The 15,226-nt window shown below is 42.6% G+C and overlaps 1 protein-coding gene across 6 annotated transcripts in view; it reads right to left on the reverse strand.

The window, feature by feature from the left end:
• Positions 1-14,597, reverse strand: part of CHRDL1 (chordin like 1) — a 112,315-nt gene extending 97,718 nt beyond the window's left edge. For 5 of the 6 annotated variants that reach the window (XM_061177665.1, XM_061177662.1, XM_061177660.1 and 2 more), the window contains exons 1-2: positions 14,173-14,541; positions 10,497-10,645 (exon numbers count right to left, since the gene is read on the reverse strand). In XM_061177665.1, the coding sequence (XP_061033648.1) occupies positions 10,497-10,645; positions 14,173-14,324 (301 nt within the window). In that variant the 5' untranslated portion in view covers positions 14,325-14,541. Of the gene's footprint in view, positions 1-10,496; positions 10,646-14,172 lie in introns of all 6 variants that reach the window. The other variant, XM_061177666.1, reaches the window with a different exon arrangement.
• Positions 14,598-15,226: the final 629 nt, after the last annotated feature.

Raw genomic sequence — 15,226 nt, forward strand, 5'->3', positions numbered from 1 at the left:
GGATGGAGGTAAGCTAGAAATTACTTTGTCGATTTAAATCCGCATCGCAAATTAAGATGGAAGCTTGTGTATTGTGTATTTGATTCTGGATTATTCTGTCAGAAATAATTAGCTCACTCAGAAGTTGACATCAGATCTACCTACTAAAATATGAAATTGGATGAGCTTTCATTATCAGCGATGTGATCTACATGGCTGTGTGATTTATTCCTTTCTTGACGAAAAAGAAATGGGATAATAAAAGATAAGGACCCCTGAAAGATTAAGCAAGCACTAAAATAAGACATGCTATCAAAAAATGGGTTTCAAGTGCATTTACATATTTTTAATACTCACATCCAAATTGTTAAAGATTCTAACTTGCAGGAAAGTCTGTTTCCAAAGGAACAGTATACAGCGATGCCACAAGGAGGGTATTCTTTACATATACCTTTTAAGCAAGTTGCTATCATTTCTCTGAAATATCTTTAAGACAGGTTATTTCATGGACACTATTAAATGGATCCTTTCAGTATACCTGAGCTCACCACTATTCATGAAAACCACAGATAATTCAAATAACTTGCTTCAACCAATAGATTCTGTTTGTCCCAAATTCAGCCTCTAAAGAGTATTGCTAGACAATGTGTGAAACTGAGTGATCTAAATTTTCCTGCTCCAAATTTGGCTCAAAGGCTAAGGAAGTAGATGATAAATGTAAAAAGGAGCCAAGGAACCAGGTCCTGAAAAACATAGAGCCAGATGAGAATGATGATAATAGTAATAACAAAAACAACAACAAAATTTGTTGAACACTTCCTATGAGCCAGGCTCTGTTCTAAGGGTTTTACATCCATAAATTCACTAAATTCTCACCACAACCCTACAAGGTAGATCACATTATTAGCCCCATTTTACAGATGTGGAATCTGAGGCACAGGGAGGTTTGGTAACTTGCTTAAGTTGACATGACTAGTCAATGTATGGAGCTGGAATTCAAACCTAAATAGTCTGGCCTCAGAGCCAAGGATTGGAACCACTATAGCATTTTGCCTGCCCTGCTACATGGTTGTAAGGTGCGTGTCATCCACTTTTAGAACTTGAAAAATAATGGGCTTCCACACATTCTTGCCTAACTTTTTCTCAAAATACCCTTCCACCCTACCTTTGAGACACAGCTTTGCTCACCTTTTAAAGAATCAGGTGTTGTCTGTAGTGAAGTCAAGTCATGCTCAAATAGATTATATGAGATGGTACAGCTGGCAGACTTCATTTTGCATTTTTTTGGTATCCATCTCAATGATAAATCATAAAGTATGAAATAGTGCCCATGCTTTCAAAGGCTATGAAATCTAGTTGGGAAGACAAGAGTACCCCAGCTAAAGGTTCTTTTTCATTCTCTTTATACCTATCAGCACTTTCCTCATAATACTCACATGGCATTTATCTCATATTACGATACTAGTGTCTTACAAGCTATGCATCTTGAGGATGAAAATACCTTACTCAAACACTAACTTTGGAGAGAAACCCGACCATAAATGCAAATATAATGGTCTTCATCAAGTACCTTGGTCCTATTACCTCAGAAACATGGGATTTTGCCAATTATGCCCCAGACAGAAATCCACTTATTCCTGGAAGGAGCAAATTCAGGAACTGAAGGCAGAGACAAGGAGCTAAACAGTAACGTCACTAGTGCTATTAAACAATGCTTCTGTAATTACTGACACTGATTTTTTTTCAATTACATAGCAATTACATTCATTACATATAATCTTTAAGACATTTTTTTACCATGGCTGTCCAAGATTGAGCGGTTAGCACAATTATAGCTGATCTCTCCATGAGTACACCGAACAATGATCAATTTTCATAAACTACGATAAAGTCCATTTCAGCACATACTTATAAGTCTGAACTTTTAAAAACTTTTTGCCGTCACCAAGGAGTGAATTTCATGAGTTACACAGCATCACTGACCACACCTAAAGTTCCAGTATATCATCTTGTACAAGAAGCACAAGTGCGTTGATTTTATTGAAACAATGATGCCTCGCCAACTTCTAGGAGATATAGGCAAGAAAAGTAAGCTTATCACTTGCCAGTACCTGAGAGATACCAGCTGGAGAATTCACGACTTACCACTAACTCATGGTATCTGTTGAGTAGAACTTGATCCCAAAGGAATTCCAACTAACATTTGAGATGGACCTTCAACCTGCATCATCATAGCTATTTTTCAAATGGTTCAGCTGGCCCTAATTAAAAGTGGCAATCCCTGCTACTTTAGGGGCCCCTGTTAACAGAAACAATGATGACAAAAAGTAAACAACAGAGATGTGCCACTATGCCATCAATGTTTTGCCCAATCATTACTGTCTAGCACCCAGGACTAGGTCAAAAGGTCAATAACTTCATCACCAGTCTAAAGGCAAGAAAATATTCCCACGAGCTATTCGATAAGAGCTATTACCGTAGACTCATCATCATGTAAGTATTACAATAATATTTATTTTATTATAACACATACAGTCAGTAGAAAGGGAGAGATGAATCTTTGCTGTTCATTATATGAGAGGACAAATCAAGTAAACAAATTCCTTAAGAATTTATTTTTTTTAAAAAAGACTACTATAATAGTGAAGGAAAAATTAAAAGCCCAAGTACTTTCCTTCTGTCATTCATCAAACTTGAAGCAGAATGGAGGAAGGGCAGGATGTAGTAGTTACTACAGAAAAAAAGGGTTCTATTTCTCTGGAAATTGGGTTTCTAGAATTGAAGTCTCAGTCAGATTTCCTCAGGGCTTTAAGACTTCATGTCCAGGCTGTGGAAGCCAATGAAAAAGGAAAGCCAGGAAAAAGCCAAGTTCTTCACTTTGAGTATACAGCTTATTCTTCTTTATCTGGGGGTTAATTATCTTATTCCTATTTGTTGGCTCATTCGTCCAAAATCAATTCAACTTAATATATATTGAGTGGCCTATGCACAGCATGGCCTTCCCACTACCAGCCTTTTCTACTAGCTTTTCTATTAGCAGGTGGGCAGACTCAGTGAGAAGAAAAGGGTCCATATTTCAAAGAGGTTTGACAGTTGAACAAGGCGACATTATTGGCTAAGTTGAGAAATGGAGATTTTCCATGAAATTTCAATTCATTGTGCCCTTCTATCTCCCATTAACATGGATAACTGGGACTTGATGGTATTCTCATTAGTCTTTACTATGAGGCCATGGGAGATCCTTTTACAGAAAGGCTGTTCAGCTGGTGAAACCTGATCTGAATAATTTTTCCGGCTAAAATCATCTCTTACTTGTCATCTGGCATAGGGCTTTGGGCAAAAATCAAAGCTCTTCTTCGAAAAAAACAAATTGTTTTTTCTATCAGCACCTCAGCTGCACAAGTCTCTGTTAAAAGGGGTTTACTTTCTGCTTGGTCAAGAATTCAAGTTGTGCTCTTGAACTTTTCACAACAGAATCGATTTTGCATGTTCTGCAACTGGCATCTAAAATATTCAGCTTTCGCTTTAGACAACATGAGTTATATCTCCACTACAGGTGCATTTTAGAGAATCAGTCATTAATTGGCATAATAAACCAAATTCACTACAAGATAGTGCTTCATTTTTATAAAATAATATGTATGTACAGCTGAGCATAGAAAAAAAGACTAGAAGTCTATATGCCAATTAACCATGATTAACGTAAATGTTGAGATTACCAATGACTTTTGTTTTCCTAATACTTTTATGTACTTCTGAATGTTAAAAAATGAGCATATGGGCCTTCCCTGGTGGTGCCATGTTTAAGAATCTGCCTGCCAATGCAGGGAACACGGGTTCGAGCCCTGGTCCGGGAAGATCGCACATGCCGTGGAGCAGCTAAGCCCGTATGCCACAACTACTGAGCCTGTGCTCTAGAGCCCGCGAGCCAAAACTACTGAAGGCCACGCACCACAACTACTGAAGCCCGCGCGCCTAGAGCCTGTGCTCCACAACAAGAGAAGCCACCGCAATGAGAAGGCCGCGCCCCGCAAGGAAGAGTAGCCCCTGCTCGCCACAACCAGAGAAAGCCCACGTGCAGCAACAAAGACCCAACAGCCAAAAACAAATAAATAAAGAGTTGCCTCAGGTATATATTTTTTTTTAAATGAGCATCTGTTTTTAAATAGAAAAAATCACGTTAATATAAACTTTGCTTAGGGCATCTGATAATTGACAATCCAGTCTACTAGACATATTAAACAACCATTTGTATAACATTTACATGTTCTAGCCTTCAATTAACTTATATCATCCGAAGTTAAAATATCTGGACCACTTTTCCTTAGCACTTACAGAAAGACTTTTACTGAGTTAAAATTTAATACTTGCCCTCTTCCTTTACAGAGGGTTAATAAAGAAATGCCGAACACAATTCTTCTCTCTTCTATGAAATTAAGGTTGCAGTTGGTGTCTTTGTACCACCCAGAATGTGCTTCATGCAAACATCCCATCATTAATACTGTTTGAGTAAGTGGGAGGTGGGAAATAAATCTCTATAGATGAAACTGCAGTTTTCTCTTGCCCACCAATGGAAAGTTTCTCTTTTTATCTTTTCAGGAATCATAAGCCAATTTAGAATGTGAATAATGTACCAAAGCAGGTGTTCAGAACATCTACCCTTTCTACTTTCCTCAGATTGCCTCCATTTTTTTTTTCATCTTTTAAAAAGTCATCTTGCAACTATTCTTTCATATATAACCTGTATCTAATCTTTTTAGAAGTAGGCAGGCTATAAATCTTAAATGAATAAAATACTCTTTGCAATAATCTTGTGTCAATGATAAAAGTCCGGGTGTGCTCCAAGTATCTAAAACCAGAGCCTTGGTTTCCCTTGTCCCACCTCCCCAACCCCTATTCCGGCATCCTTTAGTGTGCTGTCCAGAAAGCAAGAATTCCTCTCAGTTAGAGAGTAGAGAATCTTTAGTTCAGAGAGAGCATGAATGACTCAACCAATACCACACAGCAAGCAACAGAACTGACCAGAAACCAGGTCCCCTGACTTAAAGCACTGTCCACTCGCCATTAGACTATGAGGACATTCCAATCCTACTGAGAAGTCAGGGAAATCTAAGACGCGTGGACATAAAGGCACATATTTTTAACCTTCCTCACAAATTTCCTTTGGCTTAGCTTATTTAGGTTCCAGAATAACTTTAGCCCTAGTCTCTGTCTTTGAACTCCCCAAAAGTATACTGCCTCTCTTAGGAATTCTGGTTACAGAGTTCTTTATTCATTTACTCGGTTCATCTCATGTGTTAAGTGGCGGCCATGTGCAAAGGACTGGGCTTCTATTCAAGAGAATGCACTGGCTTCCTCAGAGAACTGCTAGACACAAACCGGTGTAGTGAACAGAACACTGAATTTGGAGACCTGGGTTTTCATTCTGGCGCTGCCTTGGACTTGCTGTCTGGCCTTGTACAAAGTCACTTGACCTCACTGGGTTTCAAGTTTCTCATCTGAAAATTAAGGGGATCATATCATTTGGCTTGCAAAAGAGTTACTTGAATCGCTACCACTTTTTCAAGACTGTGTGCCAGCCACTGTCGCAAAGCACTCCGTGTGAGCAGTCTCACCAGTTCTTCAAATGACCATGTTGACGGTCAATGCGCTATTATTTCCCCAACTGTACTGATAAGACCACTAAAGCTGGAAAGATTAAGCAACGTTCCCAAGGGAAGTAAGAAAGTCATGGAGCTGGGGTTTGGATCTACGTGGACTCCAGAGCTTCCATACCCAACCCCACTGGTCCCCCCCCCCAATATAAAAAATAATTATGAACATACTTTGAAAAGCATTAAGCTGTCTAATTTTAAGGTATTCTTCATCTATTCTCCTTCCATCTCTTTAAACCCCTAAGATGTCAACGGGTCTACTCTTCTGCTAGCTTCTTTCTCTTGTCAAAAAATCACCTCGAACGTCCAAGTGAGAATCTAGAGGTGGAAAACTCAAGCCTTTCTGGTTGGCTTTCACAATAAAGAGGCTGGGTAGGCTCCATAAGGCCATGGTCCCCATGGACCCAAGTATCCTCTTCCTTCCCTTCACTCTTGTGGGGCCTCGCCCTTCCTGGGAAGTTCAGAGGCCCATTTTCAAGCAAATACAAATGTTGGAAGCTTTTCTCCTGAGGAGAAAAATGAATGAGAATCTAGTCCCTTGGAAGATCCAGCTAACTCACCTTATAAAGCAGGAATGGACGCCATGAAATACACGAACAATTTCTCTCCCCAGGACGACTGCCAGCCTTGGCACAGGCTGGTCCATTTGAAATACGTAATTGAATATTCTTAACAACTCAATTCTTCTACCTCACTTTGATCAATAGTTCATTACCTAAGTCAGAATTGCCAAAAGAGGCAAACCCTTCAGCCTGTTTGTCCTATATTTGCATGAATATTAAGCACTGAATGTTATGCTTCTTTGAACTTCAAAAGAGCTTCCTGGCCTCTTTTGACTACAACTTTAACAACAGAGCATAATGGAGTTACACAAAGACCTTATCCCGGCTAAAGACCTCAAACCTTGCTGCTTCTGGACAGTAACAAACTTTTATATAAGCCATAAATGGCTCATTCATCCACTGTGATGCACCGTCAGTATTTCCTGGGTTCCTGAACCTGTTTTCCCTCCTGTGAGAGCAAGGGAATTCTGGCTAATTAGCTACTAGCAAGTGGTAGCACCCACTTCTACTTTTCCTTGTGCAAACAGCTTTCTGCAATTAAAGCATTTTCTCCAGACCTCCTCAGATTCTACACCAATTGAGTGAGCATCTTTGACCATAACAGCATCCCCCCTCATTCCACCCCGATGCCTAAAACAGGAGAGCAAACAGGCTACAGAGCATCTGCCTTGACCTAGAAACTTACACTCGAACCAGCCCGTGAAAAATCAAAAACCTTGGCTTCCTTGCGTAAAATGGTACCAGGGAACAAAGAGAGACGGGAAGCTTTATTAACCTTACACTTACATGTTTCCTGAAGTTTTTCTAGTTTTTTTTTTAATTAAAAAAAAAAAAAACCTCTTTTTACTCCTTCCACTCCCATACCTATACCCTTCTCTAGAACTCGACGGTAGAAATATGGGAAACAAGATGTCCTTTTACTTTAAAGGACTTTTACCTGTTGTAAAAGAAGTATTTGCCAATTGTGGAAACTTTGTAATAAAGAGAAGTACAAAAATGAACAAAAGTAACAGTCGTGCACCTACCACCCAGAGATAAAAAATTAGTTCCCTATTGCACACCATGCATGAATATAAATTTCAGATAGAACAGAGAATTATGGGTAAAACCCCAAATTATGGAAGCAGTAGAAGAAAATACAAGAATATGGAGTGGGAGGGAATTCCCTCATGGTCCAGTGGTTAGGACTCCTCGCTTCCACTGCAGGGGGCACGGGTTCAATCCCTGGTCAGGGAACTAAGATCCCGCATGCCGCACAGGGCAGCCATAAAGGAAATGAATGACAGATCTGACTACAAGAAAATTTAAAACTTCTGTATGGGAAAGTACAACTTATACAAAGTTTAAATCAAATGGCAGACTGGGAAAATAATATGTGAAATACAAAAGTTAATAAAAACATTTGATGTTATGTTAATAAATAAGCTTTTGCAAATCAATAAGACATGCACCCAAATGAAAGCCAATTCAGTGAAGAAATACAATTGAATTAAAAATAATTGAAAAGATACTCCAGTAATAGGAAAATATCACAACAAAACTGAAATATTATTTCCCCTATTAAACTGGCCCTAAAATACAAAGATTAATAATACTTTCAGTGAAGGAATTAGAAATGGACATGCATACAAAGATGGTGGAAGCATAAATTGATACAACTTTTTCTGAAGGAAATTTGACAGTTCTTACCAAGATTAAAATTGAACATACACTTTGACCTAACAGTTACTCACAAATACTTGCCTAAGTGCCTTAAGGCATCCATTAATGCCTTACTTATAATAATAGCAAAAACTGGAAACAACCTAAATATCTACAAATAGGGACCGGTTAAACAAACCATGGCACACTCATATAATTGGGAACTATGTAGACATTAGAAAGAATATGGTACTGTTACACTGCAATGTTCTGACATGGAAGGATGTCCTGGACACACTGCTGAATAAAAGCAGGTTACAGAAAAAAATACATATAATATCCAATTTTTGTAAAAGAAAAAACGCTACAGACATGTATATATGTTTTTATAACACACAGAGAAAAGAGTTTGGAAGAACACACAGCAAACTATTGGTAACGGTCATCCCTGGGGAGTGGGATAGGTGTTGAGAGATACAGGTTCTTTATGAAGTTCAGATACTTTCATATCATTTTGTACAATGAGTATTATTAATTTTATAATTTAAGACATTTTAAAATAAGTTAATATAAGCATTTTCCCGGGCTATCAAATTTTCAATAAGCAGTGTTTGAATGGTAGCATAATAGTACATTACATGGACCATTTATGTAACCATTCCCCACTGCTTCTAACTTCTCTTAGAACTGTAATATAAATCTCTGTGCATGTAGTGTATGTGTGTGTGTGTGTGTGTGTGTGTGTGTGTGTGTGTGTGTGTGTATCAAGGCAACATACCTAGGGCATATGCTTTGAGAGTTTCCTTTTAGTGGAGGTAACTTTGCACATGTCTTCGAGACGGTTAGCTTGGGTGTGGCCACAAAGAATGATGCTGAGTGGCTCATTCAGGGAATGACCATGACCTTAGCCACATTATCTGACTATAAGCCTGAAACACTAGACCAGAACTGGTCCCCTAGGCCATCTGTTACATAATCATTTTGACACCAACTGACTATCAAAGGGGCTTGGGACAGACTCATAAGCAGTAGGAAATGTCAGAGAGTGATAGTTTTGGCGGTCTGTCAATCGTTTTTCAATCATATTTTTCTTTGGTTTGTCAGTTAAGCTCTAAGTTGCATGGACAGTATTCCTCAATTCTTCATGAATATGGAAGGCTTCCCAGAAGAGATGGTCTTCTAACAGTTGCAAGCTTCCCCATGCTGCCAATAAGTCCAGAAGGGAAGTTTCTTCCTAAGAGAGGAAGGATTTTTAAGTCCAGCTGCTTGTGAGCTTAGCTGAGAATGGATGGACAACTTTTCTATCATATCCACTTAAATCAAGGAGGACTTCTGGAAGAGGAGGGTTCTGAGGTCGACTACATATTCAAGTAGAAGGAGAAGGAGGTCGGTTGAGGACTGCAAGAGAAGAGGCTGATCCAAGCTTCCTTGCTGATCCTGTGTCCTGCTAAACTTCCTTCTGTGCCTCGATCATACTAGATATCACCACGGATTACTCAAGTTTAAAAGCCTAATCAAAAGCACTATTTCTCCCAGGAAGGAGACTCACTTTACTATGAAAATCGTAGTGGGGCAGAAACACAGGTAACAATGGAACAGGTTTGGCACTGTTCTCCCTGTCAGCAAGCCTCATGCCTGATATATTTAACTTATGCTGATAAAGGAGATAAATGTTTAAGTGATGGGCTTCAGATGCTGTTTCAGCTCCTACCAAGCATATTTGCACAGTTCCTTCTCATGAATAAGTTCAGTGGAGCAGAGAATGCCCCTCTTGGACCAGTTCCACTTTGTGCTTCTTTTGATGCAGCCAAAAAGGGGAACTAGAGCGATGGCTTTTCCTTCAAATTTAGGGCCAGGGTCCACCTCAGAGGTGACTGCAAGTGGCCCAAAGAAGGTGAGGCTCACAGTGGGCGAAGGCAAACAGAAAGCTCCTAACAAGAGCAGAGGTGTCAACGGTTACTCGTAAATCTCCCAAATGTGGCTGCGAGGAGGGTTAATTACCCCCCTTTCCTGCCACTCTGCTTTCTCCAATGTGTCAGCCCATCACACGGATCGCTGACTTTCTAGAAATATTCCCTGGCTTTGCGGGGACGTTCCTTTCAATAAATGGCATCCAATTTGCTCACGGTCCCTGGAATCTCAATTTCCTCAAAGGATTTTTCATCTCAACCCAGTTCATGTGAAGGTTTTTTCCTTCTTCGTTTTTCAGCAGAAGGGAAGAGGCAGAGCCTGCTTTACTTTTTTCTTTTTTTTTTCTTTTTCTTTTCGGTGTTATTCTTTTTCACAAACTGAAAACCTTTGCTGAAGAGTCTGAAATTTGGGAAAAAATCCAGCTCATCTGTCAGATATTTCAAGAATTACATAAAATGGAATGAGATTTGTACAGTTTAGAACAGGAAAAGGAAAATAGGCTAATGTGTCATGTGTTCTATGAGATGAAAACTATATGATAATCAGAAAAACAGCCCCAAATTTAGTTAGCCCGATTCAAAGCTCTCATTCTTTTACCAACTCAGGCATAAACCAGTAACATTCACTTTCTTCTCTTAGAATAATGGCATGGCCACATTTGGGCTAAATCACAATCACTTCAGATTATAATCACATTTTCAAAGAAATTACAAGAAAGTATCTTGTTTTTTAAACTCAAGACACTTACGTTTTACTTGCTCTGTTTTGCTTCCTTCTAGGAAAAGAAAGAACAGCAACAAGGAGAAGATGTATCTCATGCCTCCCATCTTCCACTTTTTTCTCATTCTGGCCACTGCAAAAGGCAACTTGAAACTTTCAGGGCCCTGTGTACTCAAGCTGTTGGGAAGAAAGCAGAAAAAAAGACTTAGAACAGATCCTCTGGAACTGATGGAGATCTCTGATGCTTAGGCTCCTAACTTGCTGGGGAAAAAGTGCTGGAGAATTTACATAAGTGCAAGCATTGTTTTTCTGCTAAGAAAAGAGAACTTGCCTCTCCTGTCTTGCAAAGACTGTGGGGAGAAATTCAAGTGGATGAACATACATTCCTATCCAACGCTGAGGCTAAATCCTTGCAGGCAAGTCATAGGAAAGTAAAAATAAATTTTGAAATCCTCATTTCTAAGGGAATTAAAGTTGATTTCTCAAGAGATTTTCTTTGGGAGAAAAGGGAAACTGGGGTTTGCAAAATGGCCATTTTGGCAAACAAAAATAATAGGCAGTGACCCAAACAATTTCTGAAATGAAAGTTAACTGATCTTAGCTTCAAGACTACCGTTATTATTAATCCTTCAGGGATGAGGCACGAGTGATCAATGTTTCTCCTGTGTCTCCTATGAGATCTATAAGGATCTTCAGTTTGGGTACTTATGTTAGAAAAAATAGATGTAATTAGCAAATGGATGCAATTTAAATATCTGAATGGTTTAGGCATATTCCTCTCACATGAAGTCCCTTGTGAAATGGAAATTTAAAATGGGCCATTTTTAAGGGATAGTGGGCAAACTTAAACAGGTAATGTGTTCACATTGCATCACCATGCAAAAGACCATCAAAAAAGCACCTACAATTCTTAAAAATTGGAGACATGCATTTCCAGTCTAAGGGGTGGAAATCTTAAACCTTTTGAGCCTCAGAACACAGAAGGTTTGCTATAGCTCATATCCAAACACAGGTCATTTCCATAGACTTTAGAGTTGGCAAAACTCTTCCAATGGGTGATTTGAAAATATTTAAATAATTCAGGAAACACCACATTTCAATCTGGGGTTAACATTGGATGGGAACTGAGCTCAACGATCTTTTCAGAGGGTCCAACCTAAATATTGAGTATAGCGAGCTGGATGGAATGCAAGATGATCATTCCGGAGAGCTGAATTGTCTTTGGGCCATGATGTGGATGCCACAGCTCTTACTTTAAATGCTATGAAGTTGGCCAGGTAATTTAAAATCCATTGTTTCAAATTACAAGTATGCAACCAAAGAAAAACTGTCCATAGAGAATAAGTTATGCTATCAGCCAGGATTTGCAGAACTGGTCTGCCTCTCTACGTCCTCCCTGCTCCTTAAACAAGGATAAGTTCTCCTGGGACATGTTCCTAGCCTTCCAAAGACTTGGGTTCTCATGTCTTGGTCCCCTCTGTGAGCTTTTGGCCCAGCTTCAATCACTGGAATGTCTACCTCTGTCCTCTGAGAGTTACCAGGTTCCACTGAAGCAAATCATTTCCACGAACGCTTTAACACAGCTACTCATCCCAGTGAGGCTCTTCCTGAGCCTACTTTAATAAGCTTATCCCCCAAGCCTCCAAATGAGAAAGATTTTTTTTTTTAACCGCTGAAATCCAATTTATCACAATCGCATATGGGTCTCAGGGGGGATTTCTGAAACCACGGTTTTCGGGTCTCCCCATGCAAGAACCAACCGGGTTGTTTTTCTTGTACAATAGTTGGGTGATTTGGTGAACAGTAGCATTGCCTCATAATTCAAGCTGGCAAGAAAACGGCTCTTAGAATTTTTTTTGCTTTTCTTGGGTCTCAACTAATGGTATGAGCAAAGAGAAAAGTTGGTGACTAGAGAGCAATTAATCTCTTTTGGTGTTCCTGTCATCTGTGTGGCCTCCCCGGCTGGGATGTAGAACATCAGAAAAGGAATCTCTTTATAAATAATCACTTCTGATTTACAAGATCCTAAGTCCTGCCTTTGTATTCTGTGCAGAGCTATAAACCTGGAAGAGTTCCCTCCCCAGGTCTCCGTTCAATTTCTCTTTATCGCTTTAACTTTTTCTTTTGGGGGAGGGGGGCAGTTCAAGACATTTGTTGGGTCTGCAGCAATAAACACCAGCAAGCATTGCTCAGCAAGCATGCCGACTCTTACACTTGCAAAGAGCCAAACTGTCCTTAATTTTTCAAATTACACTTTGACCCAGTTAACTGGAGTTATTTCGGTATTAACTCTCTGTCTGCTTCACACAGGCCGTTGTGCCGTTGAACTTGCACTGGCTCTTTTACAGGTTACTTAGAAATGTAGCCATTGACATATTTTGGGGGCATCCAGGCCCCAACAAGAAAACAACAAAGAAAACAAAACTCTGGGACTAACACTGCAGAGTGGGAGAGGGTGAGTGGGCTTTACAAGAGAAAAAGAAACAGGTCAGAACCTAAAGGAATGTATCCATTAAGGTGCCTCCGTGAAACAAGCATTCACAAAGTTCATTTGCATCAAGCAAAGGGACCAAGGGCTCCTTGCCAGGCTGGGGCTGCAAGGCAATCTGGGCCATCAAGTGTCAGGGGTCTGTCGGTTCACAGGAGAGGTCTCCTGGGTAGAACAGAACCAGAGACGTTCCCAAAGGAAGGCTAAGGGATGAGCACATCGGCCAGCTCTTCAGGACCCACAGTGTTTCTTTAATCCTGCCGAAAGGCTTCAATGCCCTTGCAATCTCACATTCACTATCATCTGTGGGACAGCCTCCAGTGTAGCAATTCTCTTTCCAACAAACAGTATGAAGACACTGGATTCTCAGGCCCGTGTACATCAGCTAAAATCCTCTCCCCGGTCTACCACCCAACAAGAAAAGCTCGGTTCACTGGTGGTAGGTTGTCACTGAAAAATGGCAGCTTCAGGCCAGGGTGTCTCTCTGGTCTGAGTCGAGATGCCTTCATCGCTGCTATGACTGAAGAACAATGCCCCGCCATTTGGCTTGCAAAACACCTTTGCTATCTATCATTTCATTTTATTCCCCACAACAACTCCACCTTCAAAATGGGCATCCTGGAGCCCAGAGAACTCAATTGCCCATTCTCATAAAGTTAGTGGCAGGGCCGGCAGGGACCAGAAGGCAGGCTTTCCAGGCCCTAAGTTCTGGCAACACTGCGTTGCTCCCCGAGCCTAGCGTCTCCAACCCAGAGCCCAGTGGTCCGGGCCGGAAAATGAGGCAGATGTCCAGAGGGAGCATAGAGGAGCCTCTCGCCCAGTCCGCCCTGTCTGGTTAACTTGAGCACGTATGAACTACCTACGGGTCCAGGGCACCTCAGCAAGCCAGCAAAAGGCTTGAGACACATGCGATCACTAAGGGGACCGTAGAAACCCGTTAGTTAGCTACCCAAGTGGCCTCCCCGCAGCTCCAGAGCCTGGAACTACGCAGGTCGAGCGAGAGTGGCGAGTGGTGAGTTCGAATCCGGGGCCCTCCGACCTGCCTTGGTCTGGCGCCCTGGGCTCCACCTCCAGCCGGGCCGCGGGCAGCTGCGGCGGAGAGCGGGTTAGGGTGGCAGGTCGGGGAAGTTCTGGGCGCCCTGGGGGAAGACGGCCCACCTGTGCAAAGGCTGGAAAGGAAGGGAGGGGAAACGGGCGCCGGACACCGCTCACTGACCTGGCCACCGGCCTCCTCCGTCTTCCACGCGTGCAAGCGCTCCGAGCTCCCCGGGGCGCTCCTCCGAGGACGGGGACTCGCAGGTTGTGGCGAGAGCTGGAGTGCGCGCGAGGGGGGAGGGGGGACTCAAAAGTGGGTGGGAGGAAAAACATCACCGCCCTCACACCACGAGGGAACAGCGGCTCGCTCGGCTCCCGGGGGCAGAGCCAAGGCGCGGGCGCGGCGGCCCGGGGCCACCTGCCCGCCCGCCGCCCGCTCCCCACTTGGCCCGAGAGGCCGGCCGCTCGGCGCGGGCGGGAATTCCGCGAGCAAGCAGCCGCTGCAAGCCCGCACCCCTTCTCCGCCCCGGCACCGCCGCTCTCTCCCCACTCCCCCGACCCGAAAGTTAAGAAATCGGGAGAAAGTGTGAGGCTCAGCCGGCGACTTTCCCATCACGCAGCGCCCACACGGCACCCCCCTCCTCTGGCTAAGCGAGCGTTGGGGTCTTAAAGGGACCGCACATCTCCTCCCGCCCCTCCACCCCCTCTGCGCTGGATGCACCTAGGAGCTCCCCGCCGCTCGCGCGCGGCCTGAAGACCCCGGCTACCCTCTGACTTCCCCGCTGGAAGCCCGCAACCCCCTCTCCTCCCGCACGACGGCCTCTCTGCGTGCACCTGGCCTGGTCCTGAGCCGGTGCGCGGGACGCAGGATGAGTTGGCCTCGAAAATTATGCCCTAGCAGGCTGCTTATCATTTCCGGGCGTCTCCCAAATCTACGTCGCGGCTAATGAAGTGACCAAGCGTTGGTGCCCTTAAAGGCAGGATGGAGATGGGTGTGTGTGTGGAGGAACAAGGGACGACTTAGAAACCTGCTTTCGCCCACAGAGGGCTCCTAAGCCCCACGGAAAGGGCCTCCACTAACTGTTAGGTGTCTTGAAGAAAACTTAAGAGTGGCTCACCACAGCCATCACTGTTCTAACAGTCCTTAGGATTTTGAGTTGGGTCAAGAACCCATCCTTGAAATCACAATAGCGCTGCTGATGCCTTGGTGAGCCTGGGACAGACTAGCCCAAATT

The sequence above is a fragment of the Eubalaena glacialis genome, chromosome X, assembly GCF_028564815.1.
Source record: "Eubalaena glacialis isolate mEubGla1 chromosome X, mEubGla1.1.hap2.+ XY, whole genome shotgun sequence".
Taxonomy (NCBI): Eukaryota; Metazoa; Chordata; class Mammalia; order Artiodactyla; family Balaenidae; genus Eubalaena; species Eubalaena glacialis.